Source organism: Onychostruthus taczanowskii, unplaced genomic scaffold (assembly GCF_017590055.1).
Source record: "Onychostruthus taczanowskii isolate IOZ18803 unplaced genomic scaffold, ASM1759005v1 scaffold44, whole genome shotgun sequence".
In the NCBI taxonomy this organism is placed as follows: Eukaryota; Metazoa; Chordata; class Aves; order Passeriformes; family Passeridae; genus Onychostruthus; species Onychostruthus taczanowskii.
In genome coordinates this window covers 6811649-6837258 of record NW_024501903.1, presented here as the reverse complement: position 1 = coordinate 6837258, position 25610 = coordinate 6811649, and the positions used below count along the sequence as shown (strand labels likewise).

General features: G+C 39.2%; 1 protein-coding gene across 3 annotated transcripts in view; it reads left to right on the top strand.

The window, feature by feature from the left end:
* Positions 1 to 25610, top strand: part of NOX4 (NADPH oxidase 4) — a 108497-nt gene that overhangs the window by 20130 nt on the left and 62757 nt on the right. For all 3 annotated transcript variants that reach the window (XM_041414087.1, XM_041414085.1, XM_041414086.1), the window contains 5 exons: positions 767 to 847; positions 4711 to 4939; positions 6931 to 7095; positions 7225 to 7287; positions 22432 to 22492. In XM_041414087.1, the coding sequence (XP_041270021.1) occupies positions 767 to 847; positions 4711 to 4939; positions 6931 to 7095; positions 7225 to 7287; positions 22432 to 22492 (599 nt within the window). The remainder of the gene's footprint in view (positions 1 to 766; positions 848 to 4710; positions 4940 to 6930; positions 7096 to 7224; positions 7288 to 22431; positions 22493 to 25610) is intronic.

Below are 25610 nucleotides of genomic sequence, written 5' to 3'. Positions count from 1 at the left end.
ACTCAAAAAAACCCCAGACAAGCTTAACAGAAAACAGTTCCAGATGAGTATTTTCTTTGGTCTGGGTTCTTTTTATAATGCCTAACAAATTGCTGATAAAAAGAAGTCACCTTCACGTCTCCCGATCTCACAGTGATAATGTTCTTCTTGTTCCTCCCAAGACCATCAGTCCTGGAGCAGTAGTGTATGTGGCTTCCTGCCCTGGAAATTCTCCTACTGTGCTCTTGTTGTCTCCTTGCTCTAGGTCCTATTCTTCCTGCACCTTCTTCCACTCCATAGCCTCACAAGGTTTTTACCCTTCCCACTGGCCCTTCTGCTGCTATCCATGCTGCCTGTTTGTGTGCTGCAGCCTTAGTGACACGTTAAATTCTATTGGGGCAGAAAGAATGCAAGGTGACACTCACTGTAAGGAGGTTGAGTTTTGAGACTGGAGGTGGAAGAACTATTCCAGTTGTAAGGATCTCGTGAAGACTAACTAGGATCTGTGAAAGCAGGCAAGTCTCCCAGTTTCAGAAGAGTTCTGCATCTGGCTCTGTACTTCTACACCCTTACCTCTCTTTCTCAGCTTGTTACTTCTGTGCCAGTCACTTGTTTTTCTCAACATTTAATTGTGTGCAAGTGTGCCTGTGGGAAGACATTCTGGGCTTTGACTATTTTGCATAACTGTGTAGTGTATAATGATGTCCTGTGTGCACAGGTCTGCTTTTAATTAGCAGTGATTCCATCTGAGTTGAAACAGCATTGAACCATGATTTATTCTTTTCAGGGTTTCAAACTATGACATCTTCTGGTACACACACAACCTTTTCTTTGTCTTCTATATGCTGCTGATGTTGCATGTTTCTGGGTAAGTAAATGAAAATACTCTTCTTTTTCCTGAAGCACAACCAGAAAGAGCAGTTTCCTTGATTGCTGCCTTTCCTGAGCTTGCTTGAGCACAGTGGGCCAACTTTGGGACAAGACATAGTCCTCTGGTGTGTGTTCAAATAAAGATCAGGCTGTAGCTGGAAGATTAGTGTGTGCTATAGCCAATTAGCACAAACTTCTTCACTTTCAACATTATTCCTTTTCCATTTCTGTTGCTCAGTGTCTACTGAGAAATCAAGAAAACATAGTTTCTTTTTCCGTCCCCTCTTACCTGTTTGCTGAGACAAGAATATGAAGGAAAGTTGCTTATCCCTTGCATTTTCCTTTTTGCCTTCCTCTTTGACTGCAAAGGAGAGGGAAGGAATGGCATCTCCCTAATTACCTCCTCTTTGCTTACAAAATTTCCTACTTCTTCTTTTCATAAACATCAGACCAGTGTTTATGTGCCATGAAGCAGATGGTCAGATCTGTATTGGGCACAAACTAACTGAGCTGTGTTGCAAGGTAAAGCATCTTCCAGAAGTTATGACATATGTCTGCGTGGGTTGGGGGTTGGACTAGGTGACCATTAAAGGTTCCTTCCAACTCAAACTATTCTATGATTCTGTGAAAATCTGTTCCATTAACATCTCTGAAGCTTCCTTTGTGGATGTAGAGGCAGAGTGTAGAGAAGGGAAGGTGTATTTGAATGATGTTTATTTCTCCATGTTATCAAATATCTACTGAAATGCAGCGTGCTTGAGTGTGTGACAGTGAGCCCTTCTGCTTAAAGTAAACTTGGAAAGGCAATTAGGCCTAGCAAGATCATGGTAGGAATATGTTGTTGAACAAAATATGCTGTTAAAGAAATAATGAGTTCAAAACAATTGAAACTTCTGGAAACAATTTCAGTTCTCAGTTAGTTTGTTGGGGTTTTTTTGGTTATTGTTTGTTTTTTTGGATTTTTTTTTTTTCCTTTTTTTTTGGTTCTCTTGTTTTTTGGTTTTTCTTTTTTTTTTTTTTTTTTAATGGCATAGCACTTGTTTATAGCTGGGGAAGATGGATCTAACCTGTTCTCCCCATCCTAAGAAAGGATGAATTTTTTTGAAATTATTCTTGACAGGTGTTTGTCAAATTCTTTAAAACGTCTGGTGACTGAGATCCTCTAACCTCCCTAGGCAGTCTGTTCCAGTGATTGCCTTAGGGGTATTTTTCATGTCCGGTTTAATTAATCTCCTTCATGGTGTTATCCTTTGCCCATTGTTTTCCTAACCATGTTCCATTTACCACGTTTGCAAACCAAGGCTGCAGTAATACAGCAAGCATTGAACAGGCATATTGTGGTACACAGCCTCCCTAGTACTGAATTACAAAGGTATTCAGTGCAAATCTGAAAGAACTGAGTGTCAGAAGTGGGAGAGGAATGAGTCATGGAGAGTGGGAGTCAGTTCAACTTTTAAGATGCCTAAATGTAGGTCTCTACATGTTTTCTCAGTGTCTTTCCTATTATAGTCTAATGAGTTCTGATAAATACAGCCAATGGAGCCTGAAGAATGCTTCATGTAATTTGCTGTTTCAGAGACCTACATTCAGGTGAGCTGGACTGATTCCTGGCTCCATTAGTGATATTGAGAAGATCAATAGGGTGTGGCCAAAAGTTGCATGAGGGGTGATTTAGATTTGACATTAGGAAAAATTTCTTCACCAGAGAGTTGTCAGGCACTGGAACAAACTGTCCAGGGAAGCAGTAAAGTCACCATCCCTGGGAGTATTTAAGACATGTGTAAATGCAGTGCTTAGGGACATGGTTTAGTGGTGAACATGGTAGTGCTGGGTAAATGGTTGGACTTTTGATCTTAGAGGTCTTTTGCAACCTAAACAATTCTATAATCGCTTTTGAGAATAAAGGAAGCTTAGATATCCATGCTTAGGTGCCCAAATTACTCCTTTGTGGGATGTCTTAGAGATTTGCAAATGCATAGCCACTTACTGTACAGAGCAAGGCATTTCTCATGGCTGAGCTGCACAGGCAGGTTGACTGAGGTTTTACCTCTTAGGAGTAAAGTATTTCCACAGTATTGCTGGATTCTTGTTTTGTTTCAAGCTGTTGCAGGTATCTTCCTACAGTATCCTTCAGGCAGCCAACCACTTCTCAGCAATATATAAAGTGATGTGATTCATCTGCCATATGTTAGTGGTTTTTTGTTCAGAAAGTTCAGTGCAGAACTCAACCTTTCTGAGCACTGATCTTGGGTGTGTAAGACTTACTTTTCCTTGTCAGCTTCAGAATTGGGAGTTATTGAGCTGCTGTTAATAGGCAGCTTTGTGATCCCTGTTTGCCTCTCAGTTAGCGTGTTTATAATAGGTTAAATAAACTAGAGATCACTGGAGGGTTCGCTCATGTTTGCAGCTACTCTCAAGGCAATCCTCTTCGGGGATGTGCTGAGAAGAGAGAAGCTGTGGGAGTTGCTGGCAGGCATGCACGCAAGGTTCACTGGAAAAATACTGCATGGGCTTTGACTTCTAAGTAAATCCATGAGGCACCATAATATTTATGGAGCAGGGAGCTAGCGTGATGCTAGGGGTATCTGTCACTTTGCCAATATGTGGTGACCAGCAGTGATGCCAGATGCAAGTGATAGGCATGATTGAGCAATAAATGCAGGCAGAAGCATGGGTGTAGGTGCAAGGACACTTCCCAGATGATTCTCCCAGGGTCAAATGGAATTTAAGAGTGAGCAGGCTTAACTTCCAAGCTGACATGATTCACTAGACCATGCAGGAAGCTTGTTACTAGCTGTCAGGACTGCATTTTTGTAGGGAAGATTGCCAGTAGCCTGTCAGAGCCCATTTAGGTTTGGAATATTGCAGATGTCCTGGTTCTCTTTCTTCTGAGTTAAACCCTGTTGCTGCTGCTGTGTGTATATTGAGGAGAAGAGGGGGGAGCACCTGTCCTTATGTTTGGTTGTATGCTTGATCTGAGCCTTCATAACAAGGCTTAGCAGTCAGGGGGCATTGTCTCAGAATGCCTCATTTCCCACTCAGCACCATCCTCTACTGGTGTCATTCAGCATTTTTAATTTTTTTAATATTCTTCCTTGTGGTTTTACTGTCATCAAATCTAGACTTGGACACAAGTAGTACTTCTGAGGAATTTTATTACACCTATTATCTGTTCTTCCCTGTTTTCAGTGATTTGTTCATGTGTTGAGATATCCCAGTGTCCACTGAGGTTTCCACTTCTTTCTTCAGAGTTTCCAACTGCAACTTCAAAGTTCTCACTTCATTTTACTGCAAATTTAACTTAGCTTGAGGAAAAATAAAATAAGGATGGACCTCATAAAATAATTTGCACGGCAGGTTCCTTGGCTACCATGGAGGACTTTCTTTTTTCCTTCTATTTGTATGTAAATGTGATAAACACCAAGTAGAGGGAACATTCCTGCAGTTTATGATTTGGCAACTTAAGCCACTTCTGCTACAAGGCTGCCTTAAAAACAGGGCTTGCTGACTGTAGGAAGGATGAGTGAAAACAGCCTGTGTGTGATTGAATTGGAAATGCGATTATTTAATTTTTTTTTTCAAGGCCCCCACAATATTTTCTCCATTTCAAGCAGTATTAAGCTTGAGGCTGTTCAGTGGGGGAGTGCCAAGTAAGCTGGAAAAGTTAAACCTTGACTCAAGTGACAGAAGGCTCTATTGTTGCAAAGTTTCAATCTCATTGAAAGTCCTGACGGCAAACAGAATAAAATTTCTAACAGAAGATGAGGCTTGTGACTGCTTTCTGAAGTCCCCTCTGAATGAAGATAAGTTGTTTGTTTACTGTTACTTCAGTGTCTTTACTATTTTTTTGTTTTCCTGTAGGGGAGTGCTCAAGTACCAGACCAACTTAGAGGAACACCCTCCTGGTTGCTTTAATCCTAACAAAACGCTCCGACAGAATCTGACTGTGCCAAAGGCTTTTGAAGAGCTGTTTCCTGACTATACTGCTGAGCCTTTCCCAGAGGATCTACCAGTACCAGAACCCTTTGTACAAAATAGCTTTATGAGAGTTTGTTCCGAGGAACCCAAGTTCCAGTCGCACTTCCCAGAGGTCTGTATGATCCGACATTTCAGGTATTAAAAGCCATGCCAAGCCTTTCAGTCAGCCATAACCACTAATTATTGCTTTTCCAGACCAGATGTTTTAATACTGGAAAATATTATTAAAACCTTTTGTGGCATTCAAATATTTGGTGGGGAAAAAACAATCTGTATTTAACCCTGAAGTGCATTACAATGTGGTGCATGGAACAGGGAGGGTGGAAAAATGTCAAGAGATTGGCTGTAATGTTCTTTTTTAAACAACACCATAAGGGATGTATTGATCCTGCTAAAAATGTCATTTTACAGCATAGCATTTCAGAGCAAACATTTATGTAACATTTCGTAAGGTCCTTTTGTAAGCATTGTGTGGCAGTAGTTAATTGAAATAATCAAGCTCCCTTTTTTACCATGCGGATGCAAGTCCTAATACTCATTTCTGGGTTGCAGTTGGTTGTGGTTTGGCTTTTATAGTCTGTTATTTGCAGACAGGCTTGTTTTATATGTGGCATGGGTAAATAAGTATGATGAGAGTGGGGACAAAAAGCCTTTTCTTTTTCCGTTTTCCATTTTCCTTTTGTTTCTTTACGTTTTGTGGCAGCAGCTTTTTCTTTATCCAAAATTTTTTCTTTTCTTTTGAGAAAAGTTGAGCTGGGTTTTATTGGCAAGTAGCCTGAGGAAGCTTGCAAATATGGAGTTCATGAGTCCAAGGCTCACCATTCAAAATGGTCCCATAACAGACCCCACAGGAGTTTCTCTTTCTTATTATCCTTGTTGTTTTCTGTTGAACATGTGTCCCCCTTACTAGCTGCACTGGGAACCCATTTTTCTATGGAGTATGTAATCCTAATGAGAAACAGTTAATTCTACATTGAATTTCTCCACCAAAGCTCTTTGGATTGGTATTTTGTTGTGGTAATACACGTGAATTATAAGCATCAGTGTAATCTGTCTCCATATGACCCACAGGGCAGCAAGGAGTCTTCTTAGGGGCTTAAGATGCCTGCTTTAGAGCCATTCATGAGAAAGGAGTCATGGAAAGAAATGGCCACTCAGTGTTCTCCTGGCAGCTTTGAAACGCTATTTAGGACTTGTTTGGATTTGGAAATATTGTGATACCAAGTTGAAAAAAAAACTAAAACTGTGAGCTACTGAAACTTGTAAGGCTTTTTTATGGAAAATAAATACTCTGCTAGTTGCAAGAGATGTTGATGTGTAATGTCAGAAATTGGGAAGGGAGGGAAGATGTATGAGGGTTGAGGGGCACTTCAGTGCCACAGCTTGAATGACTGAGCAGATGTGGTATTAGTAGATAAGTCTGCCATAAGCTATTGGTAATTGACTCTTAGGATGGGGTTTAGCTGAGCAGCTGCAAATGTCTCCATCTGGAGCAGTCACCCAGGACTCCCCACATAATCAGTGCAGAGAAATGGGTATTTCCAGGGCATTTTCTGTCTAGCACACACATCTTCCATGGGAGCAAATGGGTTGTGATTCATAAGTGCCCATTTCTCTCTGTTGTCTATGGTTTTACACTATTTTAATATCAACATAATATCTATAGCAGAAGAATGCAGCTGTCTTAAGTTTTTACTTGAGCCTGAGATGACTATAAGAAGGTAATATTTAAATAATACTGGAAGTCAGACAGCATTTTTCCAGATATGTTAACCGATTTTATAGTACTCTGGTCTGTGTAGGTACTGTTTCTTTCATTGCTGAAACCAGCTGCAATCTAACCACATCAAACCAGAATAACATGGTAGCAAATGAGTCCATTAGCATTTTTTCCTGATGATTTTTATGATTGAAATTTCTGGTGCTTGTGAGTGATGCTGCTGGTTAGACTGATTAAGGCTTCAGAACATTTTTGGGTTTCTGCATGTAGACATAGGCATGGATGTTAGATGTGAAGGGAGATCCTGAAAGTGCTCGTGTAGTTGTGAAAATAGAAGACAGAAAGTTAAGTCTTTAAGGTAACCTATTTTTGTTCTCCCTTAGACCTGGTTCTGGATTTCCGGACCTCTGTGCCTGTACTGTGTGGAGCGGCTGTACCGCTACATCCGCAGCAACAAGCCAGTCACAATCACCTCAGTAATAAGCCACCCCTCCAACGTCCTTGAAGTCAGGATGGTGAAAGATAACTTTGAAGCAAGGCCTGGTCAGGTGAGTTAATGTGGCCCTAAAAACCACTTTGCTTTCATGTAACATTATCTGTAGGGATGACTATCACTTTGTGAGAACTAGCCCATCACTGAATGTTTTGAATGTATCCCTTCTACCATTTCATTTCAGTATGTTATTCTCCACTGTCCAAGAGTGTCTGCCCTGGAAAGCCACCCATTCACTCTTACAATGGTAAGAAATACTGTTCTTTTTTGTACTTTCTCTTTTATTTATATTTGGTAAGCAAATGGTCTTTGTTTCTCTCAAGGTGACAATTCTCTCCAGCAGAGCTCATCTTTCATTTATGAGGGTACCAGTGAATATGAAATGGCGTGATTATTATGTGTGACAGTATTTAATGCATATTTAATTTTCTCCACTGTTGAGAAAAAGATAATGGGAACTTTTTTCAAAGTCTTCGTAAGTGAAAATCAATAATAATAAATCCATTCAAAAATCCGTAAATAAGTCAATAAAATCCATGTGATTTTGGAAATTCTTTTATAAAAAAGAAGTTTCAGCCATATTTCTAGACCTTAATACAGAAGGGGCACAAATTGTAATGAACTTTTGCCACCTCTCTTTTTCAGTGAGAACACATTTCTGTGACTGCCTTTTTCAAAGTTAGAAAAAAATCAAGTTAAAAAAGAAAAAGTTTCTAAAATTGTCTTCTGCTTTATTTTTATATGAAGAGATATATTGATGACTTGACATGATATTCTGGTGAGGTGTTACAATGTTAGGGTTGCTACTTAAGTTGTTCTAGAGTGGGAACTGAAACCTCTAGAGACAGACTGGAACAATATGCAGTTGTGTTCTCTGGGAGAATGTAGTGCAGAGACCTGGTAGCTTCTGCTAAAAAATCACTGTACTGGCTGGCTATATGGTTACAAAAGCAGAGTGTGAGGTTGAATATTAGTGGCAGCCTTTTTCTTCCAATGGGAGTAAATGCTTTTGGATTGCCTGCATTGGACATTATTCTTTTAGAAGACTGTGCAGATAAATGTTCATGTGTGATTGCTTTCTTTGGACTGGTAACTGATACTTTATTCCTACTGAACTAGAGCTGTGGAGAAATTGAGATGTTTTTATGCTAGCCAATATTCTGAGGGCACAGCCAGGTCCAGTTCTTTGGGTTTGTGGGGTGTTTTATTTTGTTTTTTTAATTCACTTATATGTATGCTGAGCTAGTTGTCACAGGGGAGCCGACACTAAATTCCATCCAAAATCAATTTTGTGCTGTAAATCTAAGAATGAATCTCGCTTAAGGGAAGCTGCCTCTCTATAGCTTGGTGAAGCATTCATTGCACTTTTGCAAAGTTTTCATGGTTATTCACTTTACCAGTGCAAACCAGAAAAATCTGTTATGTGTTATTTATAACACATTATTTACATATAATGTGTTAATAGAAGTAGTAATTTTAAAACTGTCCTCTGTATAGTGCACAAAGATAACTTGATATGGAATACTGAAAAAATTACATGCATATATGAATTTATGCATAATTATTTAGTCAGAAGTTATTTACATTTTTTATTACATTAGTATTCAGAACATAAATTTCAAGAACTATTTTAAGTCTTGGGCAGCTCTTTCCACTCCTTTTGCCCTAGTATAGCTATAGAGCTGCTCTGTACCAGTGGGCACATCTTATTTAAATATTAATCTTAAAACATTATGTTCCTAATTTCTCACTGTCCATCTCAGTCAAAATTAATGTGATGGTAGTAATTTGATCATTATTAGTAAATGCGCAGTTTGGAAACCAGAACTCTTATTATAAAGAATTAGTCTTCTTGAATTAGGATGCTGTTAAAACAATGGATTTTGTGGTTTTAATTTTTAGAAATAATATAATCAAAAAAGATTTTGCTTGGTTCAGATGAGAGTTTTTGTCAGAGAAGAGACTGCTGAGACAGACCTTCTGGGTGAGGTTGTAAAATGAAGTTGCATTGGATGTCAGATTTTTTTGCATGAATTGAGAATTTCATCCAGTATTTAAAATGGCATAGTATGACAATGCATTTTATGTAAAATTATTTTTGCAGATTAACTTCTAGAGCTAGGAGCTATGGAAAATCTCTTGTTGTGAATTTGAATTTTCTTAGTTAACATAAATAAGTGATAATGTGCAGTATATTTTCAGTGTGCAATTTAGTTGATAAATTACAGTTTGTGTAAGTTTTACAACCATGTATTAAATATCTAACATTAAAGTTAGCGATTTCCACTCATGCACAATGCATTGTATTTTAGGTAAGTAATACTAGACCAGGCAATTTCTGTTCATGCTCAGTGTTTTGCACTTTTAAGTGTGGTGGTATCCTTCAGCATAACAGCATATCCTTCAAGATCACATATATATTCTATTGCAAGATATGAAGTTATCACTGAGTTGCCACAAGTGTATTTTGCTACAACATTAACTGTACTGGAGAAAGGCTGTCATTAGGTAAATGAATTTCACAGCATAATGAGGATTCTAAGTGTCTAGATCTATGACAATCTTTTTACCCAGCCTATGCAAGGGACACATTTCCACATGTCCTTCTAGATCAGAGAATATGGTGTGGGCTGATGTCCTGCTAAGAAGGCTTTTTTGTTATTTAATATGATGCTAGCCATAGGACAATGCTTTTAGAATGTGTAGGCAAAAGCTTAACTTATTTTTGCACTCCCATCTGACCTACTTGTAGTTCCCAAGCAAGCTGGAACACTACTGCTGCTTCTTTTGTGGAATGATCATAATCCCTGCGTTATTTTTCTAGGTTGGTGATGGGACGAGTGGCTTAGATCCGAAGTAAGGAATTAATGAAATGTGTGTGTGGCTTCAATACTGGAAGTGCACTGCAGCAATGAGTTCAGCAATGACTGCAGCAGAGCTGTAGGGGAGGGCTGCAGTCTTCTTGCTGGCACTGCTGTCCTGCTTAGAGTCATAGAATACTTTGGTTGGAAAGGACCTCTGAAGGCCACCTAGTCCAACCCCCCCCCACTGCAGTAATCAGGGACATCTTCAGCTAGATCAGGTTGCTCAGAACCCCATCCAACTTAGGGATGTTGAATGTTTCCAGGAGCAGGCATCTGCCAGATCTCTGGGCAACCTGTTCTGGTGTTGTGGCATTCACATTCTCAGAATATGATTTCTTCGCCCAGGGTTTTTCTCCTGAGAAAGGTGAAACAGAGTGAGAGAGCCTCAGAGAAAAGAAAAACAATTCTTATCTCATTTGTTTCTCCTGTGTTGTGCTCATGTGGAATGTGTTTGGAGATTGTTTACCCAAAGGTGATTGCTTGATTATACTCCATTGTGAGTTAACTCATTGGCCAGTTAGGGCCAAACTGTGTCGGAACTCTTTCCAGAGTCATGAATTTTCATTATTATCTTTTTAGCATTCAGTAAGTATCCTTTCTGTATTCTTTAGTATAATATAGTATAGTATTCTTTAATATAATATAGTATAATAAAGTAATAAATTAACCTTTAATAAAATGAAATCAGATAAGTTCTTTCTCCCCTTTGTTGGGGGTGCCTTGCATTTACAATACGGTGTGTCACCATCCTCATTGTAAAACATTTCTTCCTTATCTCTAGTCTAAATCTACCCTCTTTCAGCTTAAAATCATTACCCTATGTCTTATTGCAACAGGTCATACTAAAAAGTCTGTCTGCAGGCCCTATGTGAAGTTCTATTCACACTGGTGAAATGTCTCACTGTGCCTAGAACATGCTTAAGAGACAAAAAATGACCATTGCAGACATATCTTTATACTCCTAAATAATATATAACCTTAAGTAGAAAGGAAGGGGTGAGTCAGCTTGAAGGAGTTGTGGACATGTTTTACTAGTCTCTTTCCTTTTTGAGGTTGTGTAATATTTACAGTTTAGCTCAGTTTCTTACATAACACCAGGGTGGAGGGACACACAGGGAGGCTGTGTAAAGGCACTGAACTCGCTCCCATTCCACTCTGGCAAATCTCCCATGTGTTTTGCTCAGAGCCAGAGGGAGCTCTGAATTGTAACCAAGTGAGCATAAAAAGGCTTTAATCTTTTTTACCCTGCGTTTGGGTGCTTTACATTGATAAGGTCCCCTTGAGCCTTCTGTTCTCCAGAGCTGGGCAGTCACAGCTCTGTCAAACATTCTTTGTGGGAGATGTTTTCTAGTCCCATCATTATCTTCATGGCCTTTGTCTGGACTCTGCAGTATGTTCTTGTCTTTCTTGCAGTGAAGAACCCAGCACTGGACACAGGTCTCTAAGTGTGGCTGAATAAAGGAGGATCACCTACCTCAACCCTCTGGTAGTGTCACGTGTGCATTCTGAAATTCAGACACTTAGAAATACCAGTTTTCTCTTATGAGCAGTGTGATTTCCATTTCTGAAGTGTATTTCTACTGCTTTTTGTTCACTAGTGACTTTGTACTCTCTAGCATGACTCCTTGTCTTTGGGAAGTCTGAGAAAGGTAATGAAGAGCTGGCCCAACACATGGAATTCCTGCAAGTGACCTGCTGGACACTAGGTAGTGCATAGTGGGCCATTCACTTCATAGTGTCTTCATTGCTCCATTATTCTGATTTCATTTCCACAAAAAAATCTCTCTTTTTATCATGTTTTATGGTTTTTTTTCCACTGATTTTTTTTGCACAACTGTACATATCTGTTACTATGCTATGTAAGACAGTGTGAGTCACATTCTCAGTCCTGTATGCCCTCATGTCCAATTTAATTATTTCAGGCAGTATATTATTGCTTCTTAGAATTGAATTTGAACAGAACACAGTCAGTTCCAAGATATTTTCATCTTTAATGATGAGAATTACATTCTGTATATAATTACTTTCTAGTTGAGTGTCTGTAAATGGACAAATTATTTTTGTGTGCTTTCCCCTTGATGGACTCTAAAAGAGATTTGTCTTTCAGATCAAGTGCAACATATGGTCTGGAGATCCGACCATCCAGAGAAACATGCTCTGCTTCCTGAGACTGACATTTCTTTACCCTTTTTGGAGGAAAGTGTGGAACTTGTCTGCTGTGGAATGCAATTTAAATGTAATTGTCTAAATCAGTCTTTAGAGACCTTGAAGTCTTTTTTTCTCTCTTTTTTTTTTTTTTTTTTTAAATTTTGGAGAGTGTTAGAGTGCTCATTTCCTTCAACATCATTCTGGTTGCTCTTCATTTTAACCTGTAGGAAGAAGAAGAGACTAAGGCTTGCAGTTTACAGTGGCATTGTTTTTTTTTTCCATCATTTTCATGCATTTTCCCCCTGGTGTTGAGTTCCCTCTCTTTCCAGACACTTAATGTGTTACTGGTGATTTTCAGCAGCATGAATCTGTGACTGCATGCTTCCTTTTTTTTTTTTTTTTCCCTTGCTAATGAATGGCATTGGAAGCAGAGTCCTATTTAGAATATAAGTTGGTGTCTTAAGTCACTTTTTCTACTGTTTCTGGAATTTCTTGCATTAGCAAGCAGTGATTAGTAGCAAGCCTCCTGGAAATAGCTTTGTGTTTCACAGATTTCAAGTGCTTCAGAAGAATTCCTGAGTTCTCTTATAAGGTCTCTGCTGAATCCACTACAGAATCAAAGCACAAACTCTCATGAGCTGCAGTGTAGACCACTTGGCTATCAAAAGACTGGTGTCTACTCCCAGCAGCTCATGAAGCTTGGTAACCTTGTTATTTCAGTAGTGTTGATTTTCTTGTGCCAAAGGGAGGTAGGAAACAATTACATCACTTAATTTAGAATTTAGACTGTAACAGACCTTGAAATAAGGACGAGAATAAGACATGAATCCTTCTAAATTTGGAGATGGCTCAGATCTGAGGTTTGCTTTGGGAAAATTCTGTTTTGCAACAAACATCCGTAATTGCAGCATCAAATAATCTGTTATTCCAAAGTTTTGATAGTTTTGGCTGTCACTGGCAGCTGTCATGCCCCTATTTCTTCCTTGCAGCTAAAATCTGAATATCCTGAAGTTCTCTTTGTTGCCTTTTTTTTTTCTTCAGTTGACACATGCATGAATCTAAAGATATTCCTGTTGATATTTAAACACAGATAGCTTGCATAAACACTTGCCGAGCTTTTCCTGTGTCTGTGTAAGACGTTCTCTGCATATCCACTGATTAGTAGCTTCATGAGATAGAGTTAAAAGAGACAGGTGGCTCAGAAGTGGCACATAAAAGGCAAAAAATCAAAACAAGCCAAAACAAAGATCCCAGCCTTGAGACTCCAGGGCTTTATGAAATATGTGCTTTGTTAATAAGGTAGGAGATGGCTTCTTCAGGCCCTCTGAAGAGTTTTGGCTCTTCATTCAATGTCTAGATCCCAGTTCTGGTAACAGCTAAGCAGTGATCAACTACTGGCAACAAGAGGTTTGAAACATTCTTTGAAACTAGAAATTTTGTCCTGTGTCAGAGTGTGGTCTGACCCCCCATACTTTAGTGCTGCATTTAATCTGCTTTTAAATCCCATTGAAGTAGAAACTGGAAGAGTCTGGTAATAAAAAGCTCCAAGAAGTTCTGCTCTTTTTCTCATTCTCCATATTTTTGAGCAGATGGTTAATTTGAAGCAGACCACTTCAGGAGGATTTGTAGTGCAGCATCTTCCTTCCTTTCCTTCCACATAAAGTTCTGTATGAGTAAGAAAACTCCAGAGGGAGGATGGTATGTGTGCGTTTTATAACAAGTTAAAACTGAGTTTTTAGGACAGGATAAGTTTGCATATGCAGATACTCAGATCCACTCAAATCCAAACATATATTATTAAAGAAGAATACTCACTTGATTAATATCCAAATAGTAGAGTAATATTATCCCAGGCAGAGAAACTTTTAAATCCATTAACCATCTCAGGGTAAACAGAAGAATTACCTGGGAGGTTTCTGAATATACATGACAAGTTATATACTGTACCTAAAATCTCAGAGCTATTACTTAATCATAGATTTTTTTACCTTTAAGGGTTTTGTTTAGGTTTGTTTGGTTTTTTTTGTTTTTGTAGATTGAGTTTTCCTTGTTACCTCTGCATCTCCATTAAAGTCCATTTGGTATCTGGATTGAGACATGATTAGACATGTATTTAGACATGGGATTACAAGGTGGTGGTCCTGATCTGTACATTTTATGTTTTTGGGCCTGATTCCTTGTCAGAAAAATCTCAGCAAATTTTATACCCAGCATAAACAACATCAGAAGTAGTACATTTGCTTTTGTAAAATAAAACCAGTGTTTTGTAGACCCAGAGTTGTCTTTATCCCTGGATAATCCAGGGGTCATTTAAAATCAGTGAAGATCTTAACAGTTTAGCAGTGAAGTTTTAGCTCTAAGCTTCTTTAAGCCTAAAATTTTGTACTGAATAAGGAGATGATGGAGAAACATGTGCCCTGCACTGTAAACTTAAGAAAAACTGTCCACAACAGGAAAAGCCTAAGGGCCAAATTCTGAAATACTTCATTAAAAAAATGGAAAAATTGTTGGAAGGTTGCCTGAGTAAAAAGTGTGTAAGGACATCAAGAGCTAAGTTGATACTGTCAGATAAATACAATAAAAACAAAATCTAGCATGATGACATTCGAATAAGATTTGTTAAATATCTTGTGCAAATAGTTATGAAACTTGTCTTTATGGGATGATTTGCAGAGTGTTTAGGGAAATTGTGAAGTATCTTGCTGGCAAGCTAAAGAAATCCCTAGAGCTTGTCTGCTCTTCATAGAAGTAGAATATCTAGCAGCTGTTTGATGGAGAATTTAAGTAAAACAAAAATAGAATAGATTAATATTGCAGATGTCTTTAGTACTTCCTTAGACTTGTTTGTTTGGTTTCGGGATTAACAGTTGTGGGGTCTGTATAAAAACTCTACGTAAACCCTGACTTTTATTTAAACTTTCAAATCTGACTCTTTTGGTGAGAAGGCAACACAGAAATTGTTACTCAGTTCGCTAAACCCCAAGTTCTCCTTCAGCAGATACTTTAAACTGAAGGTGGCAGATCCCTCTAATCATCAGGGTTTGGGTTTTTTGGTTCAATGAAAGTAAATTTGTAATACATAATACGCATGTACTGACTTCAGCAGAGAAATGTGTTTTCTCCAATCAGAGATAGTGCTTATAGTTTGGCTGCTAAGTCAGGTTAGAGCAAGGTCTAGGAACTGCAGGAGAATATAAAAATAAAACAAACAGAAAAGACCAATGACCCTCCCCTGCAAACAAACAAACAAAAAAAAACCCCAAAACCTGAGCACAAGATTTAAGCACGAATACAGTTAACATGTGGACAAAATATTAGAGGAAATCAAGTGCCTTGCCTATTGCTGTCCTAAAAGTAAGACCATCTGGCTGGTGGGGCTCTCTGCTTTAGCCTGGCAAAATATAATGTGTGCTGGTAGGGGAGTTCAGAGGTACACAGTGGTTCCTCAAGGTGGTGGGGATCTGACTGGAAAACCTGTTGATCCTTTGGTTGTTCTTCCCATGAGTGTCTCACACCACTGAAAGCCAGTTATCATGAGCCTGGAGGTGGCCCATTGTTTTGCTTGGGGATGATTGGACCTTTTTGTGCTGTTGAGTTTCCTTATCCTGTATTTGTTAGCTCCGTGCATTGTTGCTTGGCCATGTGTTTGTGTAGCCTTGGAGGACTTGGAGAGGCAGCCTTGGAGAGAAGCATTGTTCTGCTTTTTATTCCTTCAGGGGCAAAGGCTTGCATCCTGAGCATCTTGAAATGTTGTGATTTGTTTTTTTTCCCCCGAGACAGCAACTTGAGATTCATAAATTATATAGGCTGAATATTGTTAGGTTTGAAACACTTTCATTTTCTCTCTTATAGAGAGTTGGACTTGATCTCTATGGGTTCCTTCCAGCTTGAGCATTCTATGACTCTGTGATGTGTAGCGTGTCTGCTGTGGTGAAAGGGTGGTCAGCAAGTTTTTTGCCGTGGTTGAGCTGCAGAGGAAAATAAATGCTGATTAGTCTCTAAAAATGTATCTTTGCATTGAGTGCATCCATAGCAGCAGTAGAGTAGCAGTTGCACTATTACAGACCTGCTAGAAAACAAATGGAAAAAATTTCATATTATATATTCGACAATTTCTTTTATGCCATATTGTGTGTGTTTTACAATCCTAAGACAATGCTACATTAAAAATTTGCATTTTCTTGTGGTGCGAGCGTGAAATCAAGGAACAAGTAGATTTTATAGATAGGAATCTCATAGATCGAGACCTAAAGAAAAGAAAGAAAGCTTTTAGCACTGAGAGTAATTTAACAACTGAGATTGCAGGGAGTGAATTAGCAAATGCTGAACTACAGACTCACGGGAATTAGTGGGTGTGGGTTTGTGGTTTGTGTTACAGAGGAAGTTAGACCCCAGATGACCAGAATGATCCTTCTTGGAGCTGCAGCTGCCCAGTGATGTGTCCTGCAGATTGTTATGGTGTGTTTTTTCCACTAGCCTGACTGCAGGTGTCTGGGGTTGTACAGCAAGGAGTATATGGCAACGGAAAGTGAAAAATGTTTGGGATATGTTGCTGCAGCTGCTTGCTGGGCTGCTTGCTGGGAGTTGGCTCTACTACGGCAGGGCTCTGGCTGAAGCCGTGGGTATTTGAGGCATGGTGGTCTTGCCTTGATCATCCTGGCACTCCTGATACTTAAATCATGCTCCATGGTTAGGATTTCCCCACATTCAAGATGTTATGATGTCTGCCAGTTCATTTAGGATAGCTGTAAGGCCAAGTCTCTAAGAGAAAGAGCTTTTAACCAAAATCCAATCTGTAAAATAACATGGTGCAGAAATAGAGACATTTAGAAAAATCTCCAAGTGTATGAGGAAGAGATGTGTTTAAAAGAATAACTCCATGTAGTAACTTTTTTTTTCCTCTGAAATTTGCTTCTTACTGGATTAATTAGTTAAAACAGGGATAGCCCAGTGTTACAGAGTTCACCTCTTATGAGTCAGACTGAAGTCTAGCTACTATTTCTTGGCTACCTTTATATAGCATGCCTGTGTTTGTCATCACTCCTCTCCATTTTCTAGTGTCAGAATGAATCATTTTAGGAATGTTTGTATCAGTTCTGTATGAAACCAGACAAGCTGCAGCTTACTGAGCTTCCAAGGTTCATATTTTCTTGTCAGTTGGCAAAGTTGAAAACTTTTTATTTCTTTTGCCCTTTTTTATTTTTTTCCCTTTTACAGAAGGAAAAATACATTGGTTGTGTTTAGTTCTTCTTTTTTTCTCCTCACTTCTGCCTCTTTTCAAAACCTGCCAAGTCTCTAATGTGTTTCTCTTGGTCTGGGTAAGGGTTCATTGAGTCTGCAGCAAGGATGGACTGGTGAATCAGGGTTTGCAGTGCAGCTGGTTCACCCTGGCAGGCAGGAGCATGGAAACACAGTCTCTGCACTGATTGCAGTCCCCGCCAGGATATCTGCAAATCCATATTAGGATCATATCATGGCTTTTTACTCAAAATGAAAGACTTCTTTGAAGGAGTTTCCTTTTATGTAAACAAATCCTACAATGAGCTTTTTAATTCCCCCAATCAGACACTTTGTTCTTCCAGCTGTAGTACAGATCTTCTTTGTAATTTTGGTCACTGTTCAGGCCACCTACCGCAACACCAAATGCAGAGGTGATGTTTACAGTGGTGCACTTTTACTTGAGAGCAGTATCTCCACTGGAACTTGTAACGAACTTTATTTGCAGAGCCACTGGTTAACTTGGGCATCCCTTTCATCTCCTTTCTTCTGATAACAGATATTCCTTGGTGTTATCCTGGTGCATGCATTTGCATTTCTGTGATAGTCAGTAATTACAACTTAACACCTCTGTAAAGAGGCTTCACAGTTCTTGTGGTAGAGGTGCAAGAAGAACTGGAAATATTTAGGAATTATCTTTCTATTTTCTTACTAGCTTGCTGGTATCTCACCCCATTCCCTGCACACTAACACCTAAAAAGTGGTTTAAAATAGTGAATAGTGTTTAATAACATTAAAATAACTCCAGTAAGCTTTGTCTCACTTTTTGTTCTGGACAGGATTTTTGACTGCAGTGATGCAGCAGTGATGTTAAATATTCAGGGCACTCTAAGCCAGAAGCACAGATGTTCATAACACAGTTTTCAGTTGCTTTGTTTTGGGCTCTCATGTGCAGATTTCTCCACTGCTCATCGTTGTGAGCAGATTTTTGTACCAGTGTGGAATCACTGAGTCACATAAGTTGGAAAAGATCATTAACCCAGCACTGCCATGTCCTCCGCTAACCCATGTCCCTAAGCACCACATCTGCATGTCCTTTGAATATTTCCAGGGATGGTGACTCCACCACTTCCTCAGACAGCCTGTTCCAATGCTTGACCATTGTTTTGGTAAAGAAATTTTTCCTAACACCCCATGTAAATCTCTCCTGGGGCAACTGGAACCCTTATACAGTGGGTGTAAAGTAGAACTGCTATGATCTAACAGTAATTAGTTTGCATTCATATAAAAGCAAGGCAGAGGACAACAGAGAACTGTGATCACAATATAAAATTGTCAAATAAAATATATTTCAAATATGTGTTAATCTAGTAGTGCATTACAAATTATTTAAAATATTCAGTTTATCTTGGCATAGAGATAGATAGTAGAGCTTAGGTTACTGGTGAATGTAATTAATTTAGTGGTTTATAAGAATAAAGTTCTCCAGGGATTGTTGCACAATCCCTGCATAATAACTTGCATTTGTGGTCCAAGTTAGCTTGAAGAAAAAAAGGAAAAAAAATATATGGAAACTTGATTTTTTTGACAAGATATAGAACAACGTGTATTCTCTAAATTTTGTCTACATATAAAATCCTGTAATATTGTTGAATGTGAAAATATATACAAAAATAGGCATTGTAACTGAGGAAAGTATTCAGTCTTAATGCTAAGAACACATTTTGGTTTCTCTGAGGGTGTAAATCTGCACAGCTGTATTACATTTAACAGAATTTCGTTGGCTTCCAGTTGGTTTTCAAGAAGGGCCAAATGCTGGAAGATAACGTGATGAATGTAGACATTCATACCTGTAAAATCTTTCACTTTTTAAAGGTATAGATCACTGAGGTTACAATAAGATTAACATTACTTCATGTTATTACAGTATCTGCAACACTTAATTTGTGCATCATAGCATTTTAATCAAATGAGTGCAGCAAACAAGTTTGAAATCTGTAAAGAATTACTGAAAAGCACTTCTGACCTTTAGTTTTAATATTGTCTACTCTCCCTTCTCATTACAGACTGTCCATGTTACTGATTTCCCTTTTTGGAAAACAAGGCTGATTTAAGAAAGAGGACCTAAGATAAAGTATTTTTCTTTTATTTTAAGATTGACTAATCTTTATAATTTTCCACTGGACAGTGTGCTGGGTGATAAAGGAAGAGTAGGGGTATGCATGTAACCCTCAACATAGTACAGTGGATTGTTTCTTAGGGCTCCCAGGTTAAAAGCAAACTAGTATACAGGAGGTTTCATCTGGACCTAAGAGAAACCCCACTTTTTCTCTGAGGGTGGCACAGGTTGCCTGGACAGGCTGTGGAGTCTCCATCCTTGGAGACATTGGAAGCACAATGGGACACTCTCCTGGGCCACCTGCTCCTGCAGACTCTGCTCTCTCAAGGGGATCAAAGTAGCCAGTCTGCACAGGTGCATTCTGGTCTCAGCTATCATACAATTCTGTGATTTCAATTTCATGAAGGTTGAATATATAATAGAATGTTTTCATTGCACTTCATTACACATTCCCAGTGGTCTGTTAATAAATAACACGGGAAAATTTACCTGCTTTCATGATTAAACTTCTGAAAAACTGTCTTTGAATATTTTTAAGCTGCTGGAATATATTCTCCAACAGTCTGTAAATAGCCACTGTTTAATTGTGTTTACAGAGATGAAAGAGGTAAAATAAGTGTTCTGTGTACTAAAAATATGTAAATACAAATTTCGAAGTTAAAATTATAGGGATGTAAGAAAGTCTGAAAGTCAGAAGAATCCTGACTTTCCTGTGGAGATCATCTGGTTTGACCTTCTGGTGCAAGGGCTGTGGATGAGGTTATTCAATGTTGCGTGAAGCTGAATTAGCAGGAGAAATTGTACCATTTCCCTGGCTGCCTGTTCCATGATGCAGAACACTTTTCTTATATCCACATGAAATTTACCCTGAAACAATTTGTACTCCTGGAAAACCTCAAGGCTTTTCTTCTATGGGTTACCCAAGCACATTCCCTAATTGACCCCTCTTTGAATGTCAGATTATCCAGTCCTCTCATTGCTTCGGTAGTCCTTTGCTGGATCACCTACATTCTTTCTCTCTTTTAAACTGGGGGGAATTCACTCCATGAAGCCCAGATAGGCATGTTTCTTCTGGTAAGATTTAGCAGCACAAGGAGATTTTTCCAGAACTCTATGAGGATGTCTCATAGCTAGTTATAAGTATCAAAATAGGTTTCCTAAAGTCTAAAGAGAAACAAATCTCATTTTTGTTGGATAATTTTTCAGGGTAGTGCAGGAGAGAGTTAGTCATAAAGGTGATGTAAAGTATAACAGATTTGAAGCTATTCTGGCAGGAGACAAGGGGTATTCTGCCATTAGCTTTGTGGAAGCAGGGAATAACATTTCTGTAGAAGATGTACTGAACTGGGACTGGGGATAGTTGGACTAAGAATATCAGTCCGCCTCCTGTGAAACCCAGAGAGCCCTGGGGCAACCCAGAGTGAAAAACCCTACAGAAGCCTCTGGAACAGACCTTTTTGCTGCCAGTATACACCTCCCCACCTAAGAGACTGCTTACTTGCTTTTATATGGAGAACTAGTCTTGATATTTTTGCTGAAAGATGCTGCAATGAGACATAGCTAACACTGGCCTCATTGTGTGTTTGTCTGAATCCCTCCCTTGATGCTGTTTTTCTTTGGAGACTAAGACTTGCTGAAATAATTGGGACTCTGGGTTTCTGTACCTCATTTTTGTAGGAAAACTTGGAAGATAATAAGGAGTTACATATAAGTCTATCTAGTAGTCAGGATTTGTAAAAGGAATGCTCTTCCCCCTCAGGAAAATGGAGTATTGAGCTGGGACTTTGTATTCCCTGTTTAGTTTTTCCAAAGTGTAGAAAATACTAACCCTTTACCGGTGTCTTCTGCTAAATACAGAACTGGCAGGAACTGATTCTCAGCCCTGAGGTCAGTGGCTTCACACTGCCCAGAACAGATTATCTTGGGAACACTTATGCCAAAGGTCCAGAACAGAGTCAGGAAATGTCTTCATAAGTGTGGTGCCTGGGTACTTGGTGCATGGATTCTCTACCTGGATAACTTTTATTTGCAATATAGATTTGTTCTTTGAATTTAAGCCCTCCCCTCAAAACTCCTGTTTGTCCCTAGTAATAGAAAAAAAAAAAAAGAGAGATAGAACATCATATGTTGGGTACTGGTTTCATGATAGAGCTTGGATTGATCATTAGCAGGTTTTAAGAAAGGCATCAAAACTCTGGAGTAATATCTCTTATCAAAAAGAAACCAATGGTGTTGGTTTATAGAAGGAAAGTGAAGAATCTTTTCTTGAGTAATGTTGCTTGTCCTGTTTATGTGTGCATCATTTGGTGTACCTGCAAAAGCTGTCCAAGCAGTGCATTTGAAATGTCCCTCTAGCTAGCAAGGAGTGAAACTGTGGAGGGTCCTTAGTCCTTGACTGGAGGTTTTTAAATACCATGGTGTAGATAAGATTGTAAATGATAACATTCCTGTGTTGATAGTCACAATCAATAGCCCTGAAGTGAGGGCATATGCGTGAAGTGAGACAATGGTGTCTGCAATGTGATTTTTATGATATGCCATGGAATCTGGTGCTTTTCCTTTGCAAACTGTAAGGTCTTGTGAATTGCTTACAGTTTCCATTTAGCATCAGTTGCATGAGAATGGTCAGCTTTAATAAGTGGGCCTTGACATTCAAGAAGTAAATGTCTCTTAAATGCCTTAAGAATGATGAAGCAGTTCCTGATTTTGAATGATGTGTCAGTAGTAGAGGAGTATTTCCGTTCTGTTGTTGGTATCCTTGCTGAGTACTGCTTAATGAAGTGTCTGTTCCAAATCACATCAGCAAGCAAGCATCCAGACTCCTTTGTGGCTAGAAGATAGGGTTAAGTCTGAATGAATACTAGGCATTCTTGGCTTCCCTAGCTGTGTTGATGATAGATTTGCTTCTTTAAGGGTACAGCTGCTGGTGTGGCTGTTTAGGAATTACCTATTTACACCAGGTTCTGTCTTAACAACTGTACTTTGTATGCATTTTTTTTTTCTGTTACTCAGAAGTGGTGCTTAATATATTTAATATTTTTAGTGCCCTACAGATACCAAAGCAACGTTTGGGGTCCACCTAAAAGTAGTAGGAGACTGGACAGGTATGTAGAAAACCAATTCCTTTTCAGAGACAAATGCCTTTACTTGAACTGTTCTCACTTTCTGGCTTCAGCACAATTGTTCCTTGACTGTGGTGCATTCTCACTAGAGATTGTTCACGCTTGTTTTCCCAAATTTGTTTTTATTGCATTCTTGTTGCAATCCCTGCTTTATTTAGACATACTATTTCTTCAAATAACATGTTTTTACGCTACTAACTGATCTTCTGATGGCACTGTAATAATTTTCAGTGTTCCTCCATTTCTACCTATTTTTCTTGTTTTTGGGTAGCCTGCTATCCCTGTGCAGTGCAGTGCCTCTGTACATAGTAGTGTCTGCAGAAATACTGACATGTGCAGCTCCCAGATAAGCGGATTTTGGTACCAGCAGTTTGGATGGCAGCCAGGTTAATTAACGCCTGTGGTACACTGAGATTACAGGTTTGCTTTCATGTTCTTCCATGCTCTTCCATTGCTCTTTGAACGTCCTCCAGACCAGGGGTGTAAGCCAGGATTCCCTGCAGAGGAGTAGGGCAATTTGGTGCTCCCTGTGACAGTTGTATACTCAAGTGATAGTTGTCCTTATTCCGTAGTGTCTGACTTTGTTCTTGCTCAGCATAGCATTTCCTTGTAAGGAAGGCAGATACACAGCAGGGTCTGGTTCATTTCTTACGAAGAAATGTTCTCCATGTTAATATGCATCAGCTTGTGTGTTTGTGGAATTGAGTCAAATGAGCTTGTCACCCTAAAAGGGATTAGACCAGTGCAGAGATAATAAGCCTATGCATATTTGTTGCACTTTCTAGTCTGGCTACATACTTGCCTCTGCAAGACTTCAATAGGCAAAGGCTGGGAGGGCAATGCCATATGCACATGTATTCCATAATCCCCCTCATTTTCTCTCCTTGCTTGAAGTGTTGGCCAGACAGGGGCGGGTTAGCCTCTGGTCTGCCTCAGAATGAGAGTTCTTTTGTTGGTAAGCATCTTTCCTACATGGGAGGTGACAGTAGGCTATTTAGAAAAGTGGGATGGAGAAGTACTAGCTAAATTATTTTTCCAAAATAAGTGGCATCATTACAGTTTTCTGATTACCTCTGTGGTGTGAATTGCTCTCTTTAACATTTAAGTATTATTCTCCCAAGTCAGCATCTATAGTCTGCACTGAAGGGAAGGTCTGCCTAGGTTGGGCTATGTGACACTGTCAACATTACAGAGACTGTTTCTTGTAGTAGTTTTGCTAAACAGAGATATCTCTCCCAGTGTCAAATGTGCTGTCGAGAAGCAGACAGTTTACCCAGCCCTTGGTGCTGCATCAGTACCGTGGAGCCCTGTTCTCACTCATTCCCTTAAGCCCTGAGACAATTAATAGTCTCTAATCTGCTGACTGTTTGAGGAAGGATTATTATATTTGCCACGTTCTTTATTATCTTTCTTAAGCATGCTCTAAAGGCTGCTTCTGCAGACAGGATATTAGACTGGAGGAGTTTTTATGAGACATACTGTCATTTGAGCTCTTTTCATGACCTCTTCTCTCAGCCTTTATCCTATTTATGAAAATTCTCTTTTGTATCACCGTCTCCCATTCCTGACAGTTTATACCTGACACCAAAGAGACTTGACAGTTTATTTTCGAGAACTCAATTACAAGCCTAAATTAAAATAATGCAAGAGAGGTGCAGATATGCCATGAACTGCAGAGAAGAACTGATTAGTAGATTAGATTGAGGTATTTCTCCTCTGGATAACTTTAGCTTCTTTAGCTGCCTGCACCTGGGAGATGTGGTGAAGGAACATTTCCTGCCACTAGCTGCAAGGACAGGAGAGGGAGTGCAGATTGCTGGCAAACCAATTCTGCAGGTTGTTTCTGGCCAAACCTCTTAACAATGTCTCTGACCGATATTTTGAAAATGTAATAGAATACCTTGTTTTGTAGGTTGGGAACGCAACTGCATGTCAGGAGAAAAGGGGCAATAGTATTTTCAGCTACTGATGAGAAGTTGCTGTTGATGGGAAGTTATTTATTGCCCATATCCCAGTGTGCATAATTTTAGATTTCAAATAAAATAAGCTGAAAGAAGCAGCTTTAGGAAAAGCCAGTCATTCTAGAAACAATGTTTGCATAAGAGCCGATACTTAGTAGATTTTCAGGCAGTACTGTTATTTGCTTTTTAAAATAAATTATTTAAATAATGGAAAGTGTAGGACAGAAAAAGTAGGTAAGAGAGGAAGAAGCTAAAAAACCAGTAGCTCTGAGACCTTTGCAAACCAACTGGTAATCTAGACCCCCTGTTTCATGCTCCATTCAAACAAAGTGGTATTGTCTGAGCTTAGAACAGCTGAGAATCTGTCCCCCTCAGAAGCAGATTTGAATAAAAACACAAATTTCATTTCCATTATATAAGCACCCATATCCTTTTCTAGTACAAATCTGAGATCTGCTATTTCTCACTCATATTGTGATGGTATTGATAACTGTATAGTGCTTGACTTTCATGTTCATTAGAGAAAACAGACACACAGGCACTGGTATTGCTGTAATGTGCCCTCAGATGCCCTTGGAGCACATATTTTCACCTGAAATTATTCCCCTAGCTCCCTTTGTAGACCTCTGACCTGTTTATATGTCTAGTTTAGGATAAGACATGCCAGGCTCCAAGCATGCCTTTTTCTCTTCATTCATTGTAAAGAGTATGTCTATATATCTATATATCTGTATCTATCTCACTGCCTCAGAGGTAGGTAGTTTAGTTCATTGGCTGTGATTTTTCCCATGTAAACTCTTCTAATTTGATTTTTCATTCCATATTTTGCCATGTGCCGTGGGTATTGTGAACAAGGGAACAGCTATCATAGACCTTCTTAAAAATGGGTTTGTGATAATACAATTGCTGTCCTTGTGCTGACTTTGGAGCTGCTTAAGTCAGCACCTATTTTATTAACAGAACATTCCGTGGCACTGTGAAACCTGAGGCTGTGGAGCACGGCTTAGTTGGACGGTCAGGACTTGGGTGCCCAAGTCAGGGTGTGTTTACAGTGGCTGATCTGTGGTGGTTGCACAGATGCAGGTTGGTTTAGCCCCATGGTGCAGAGCTGAGTCAGTCTGTCTTCCTCTGTGGCTTCC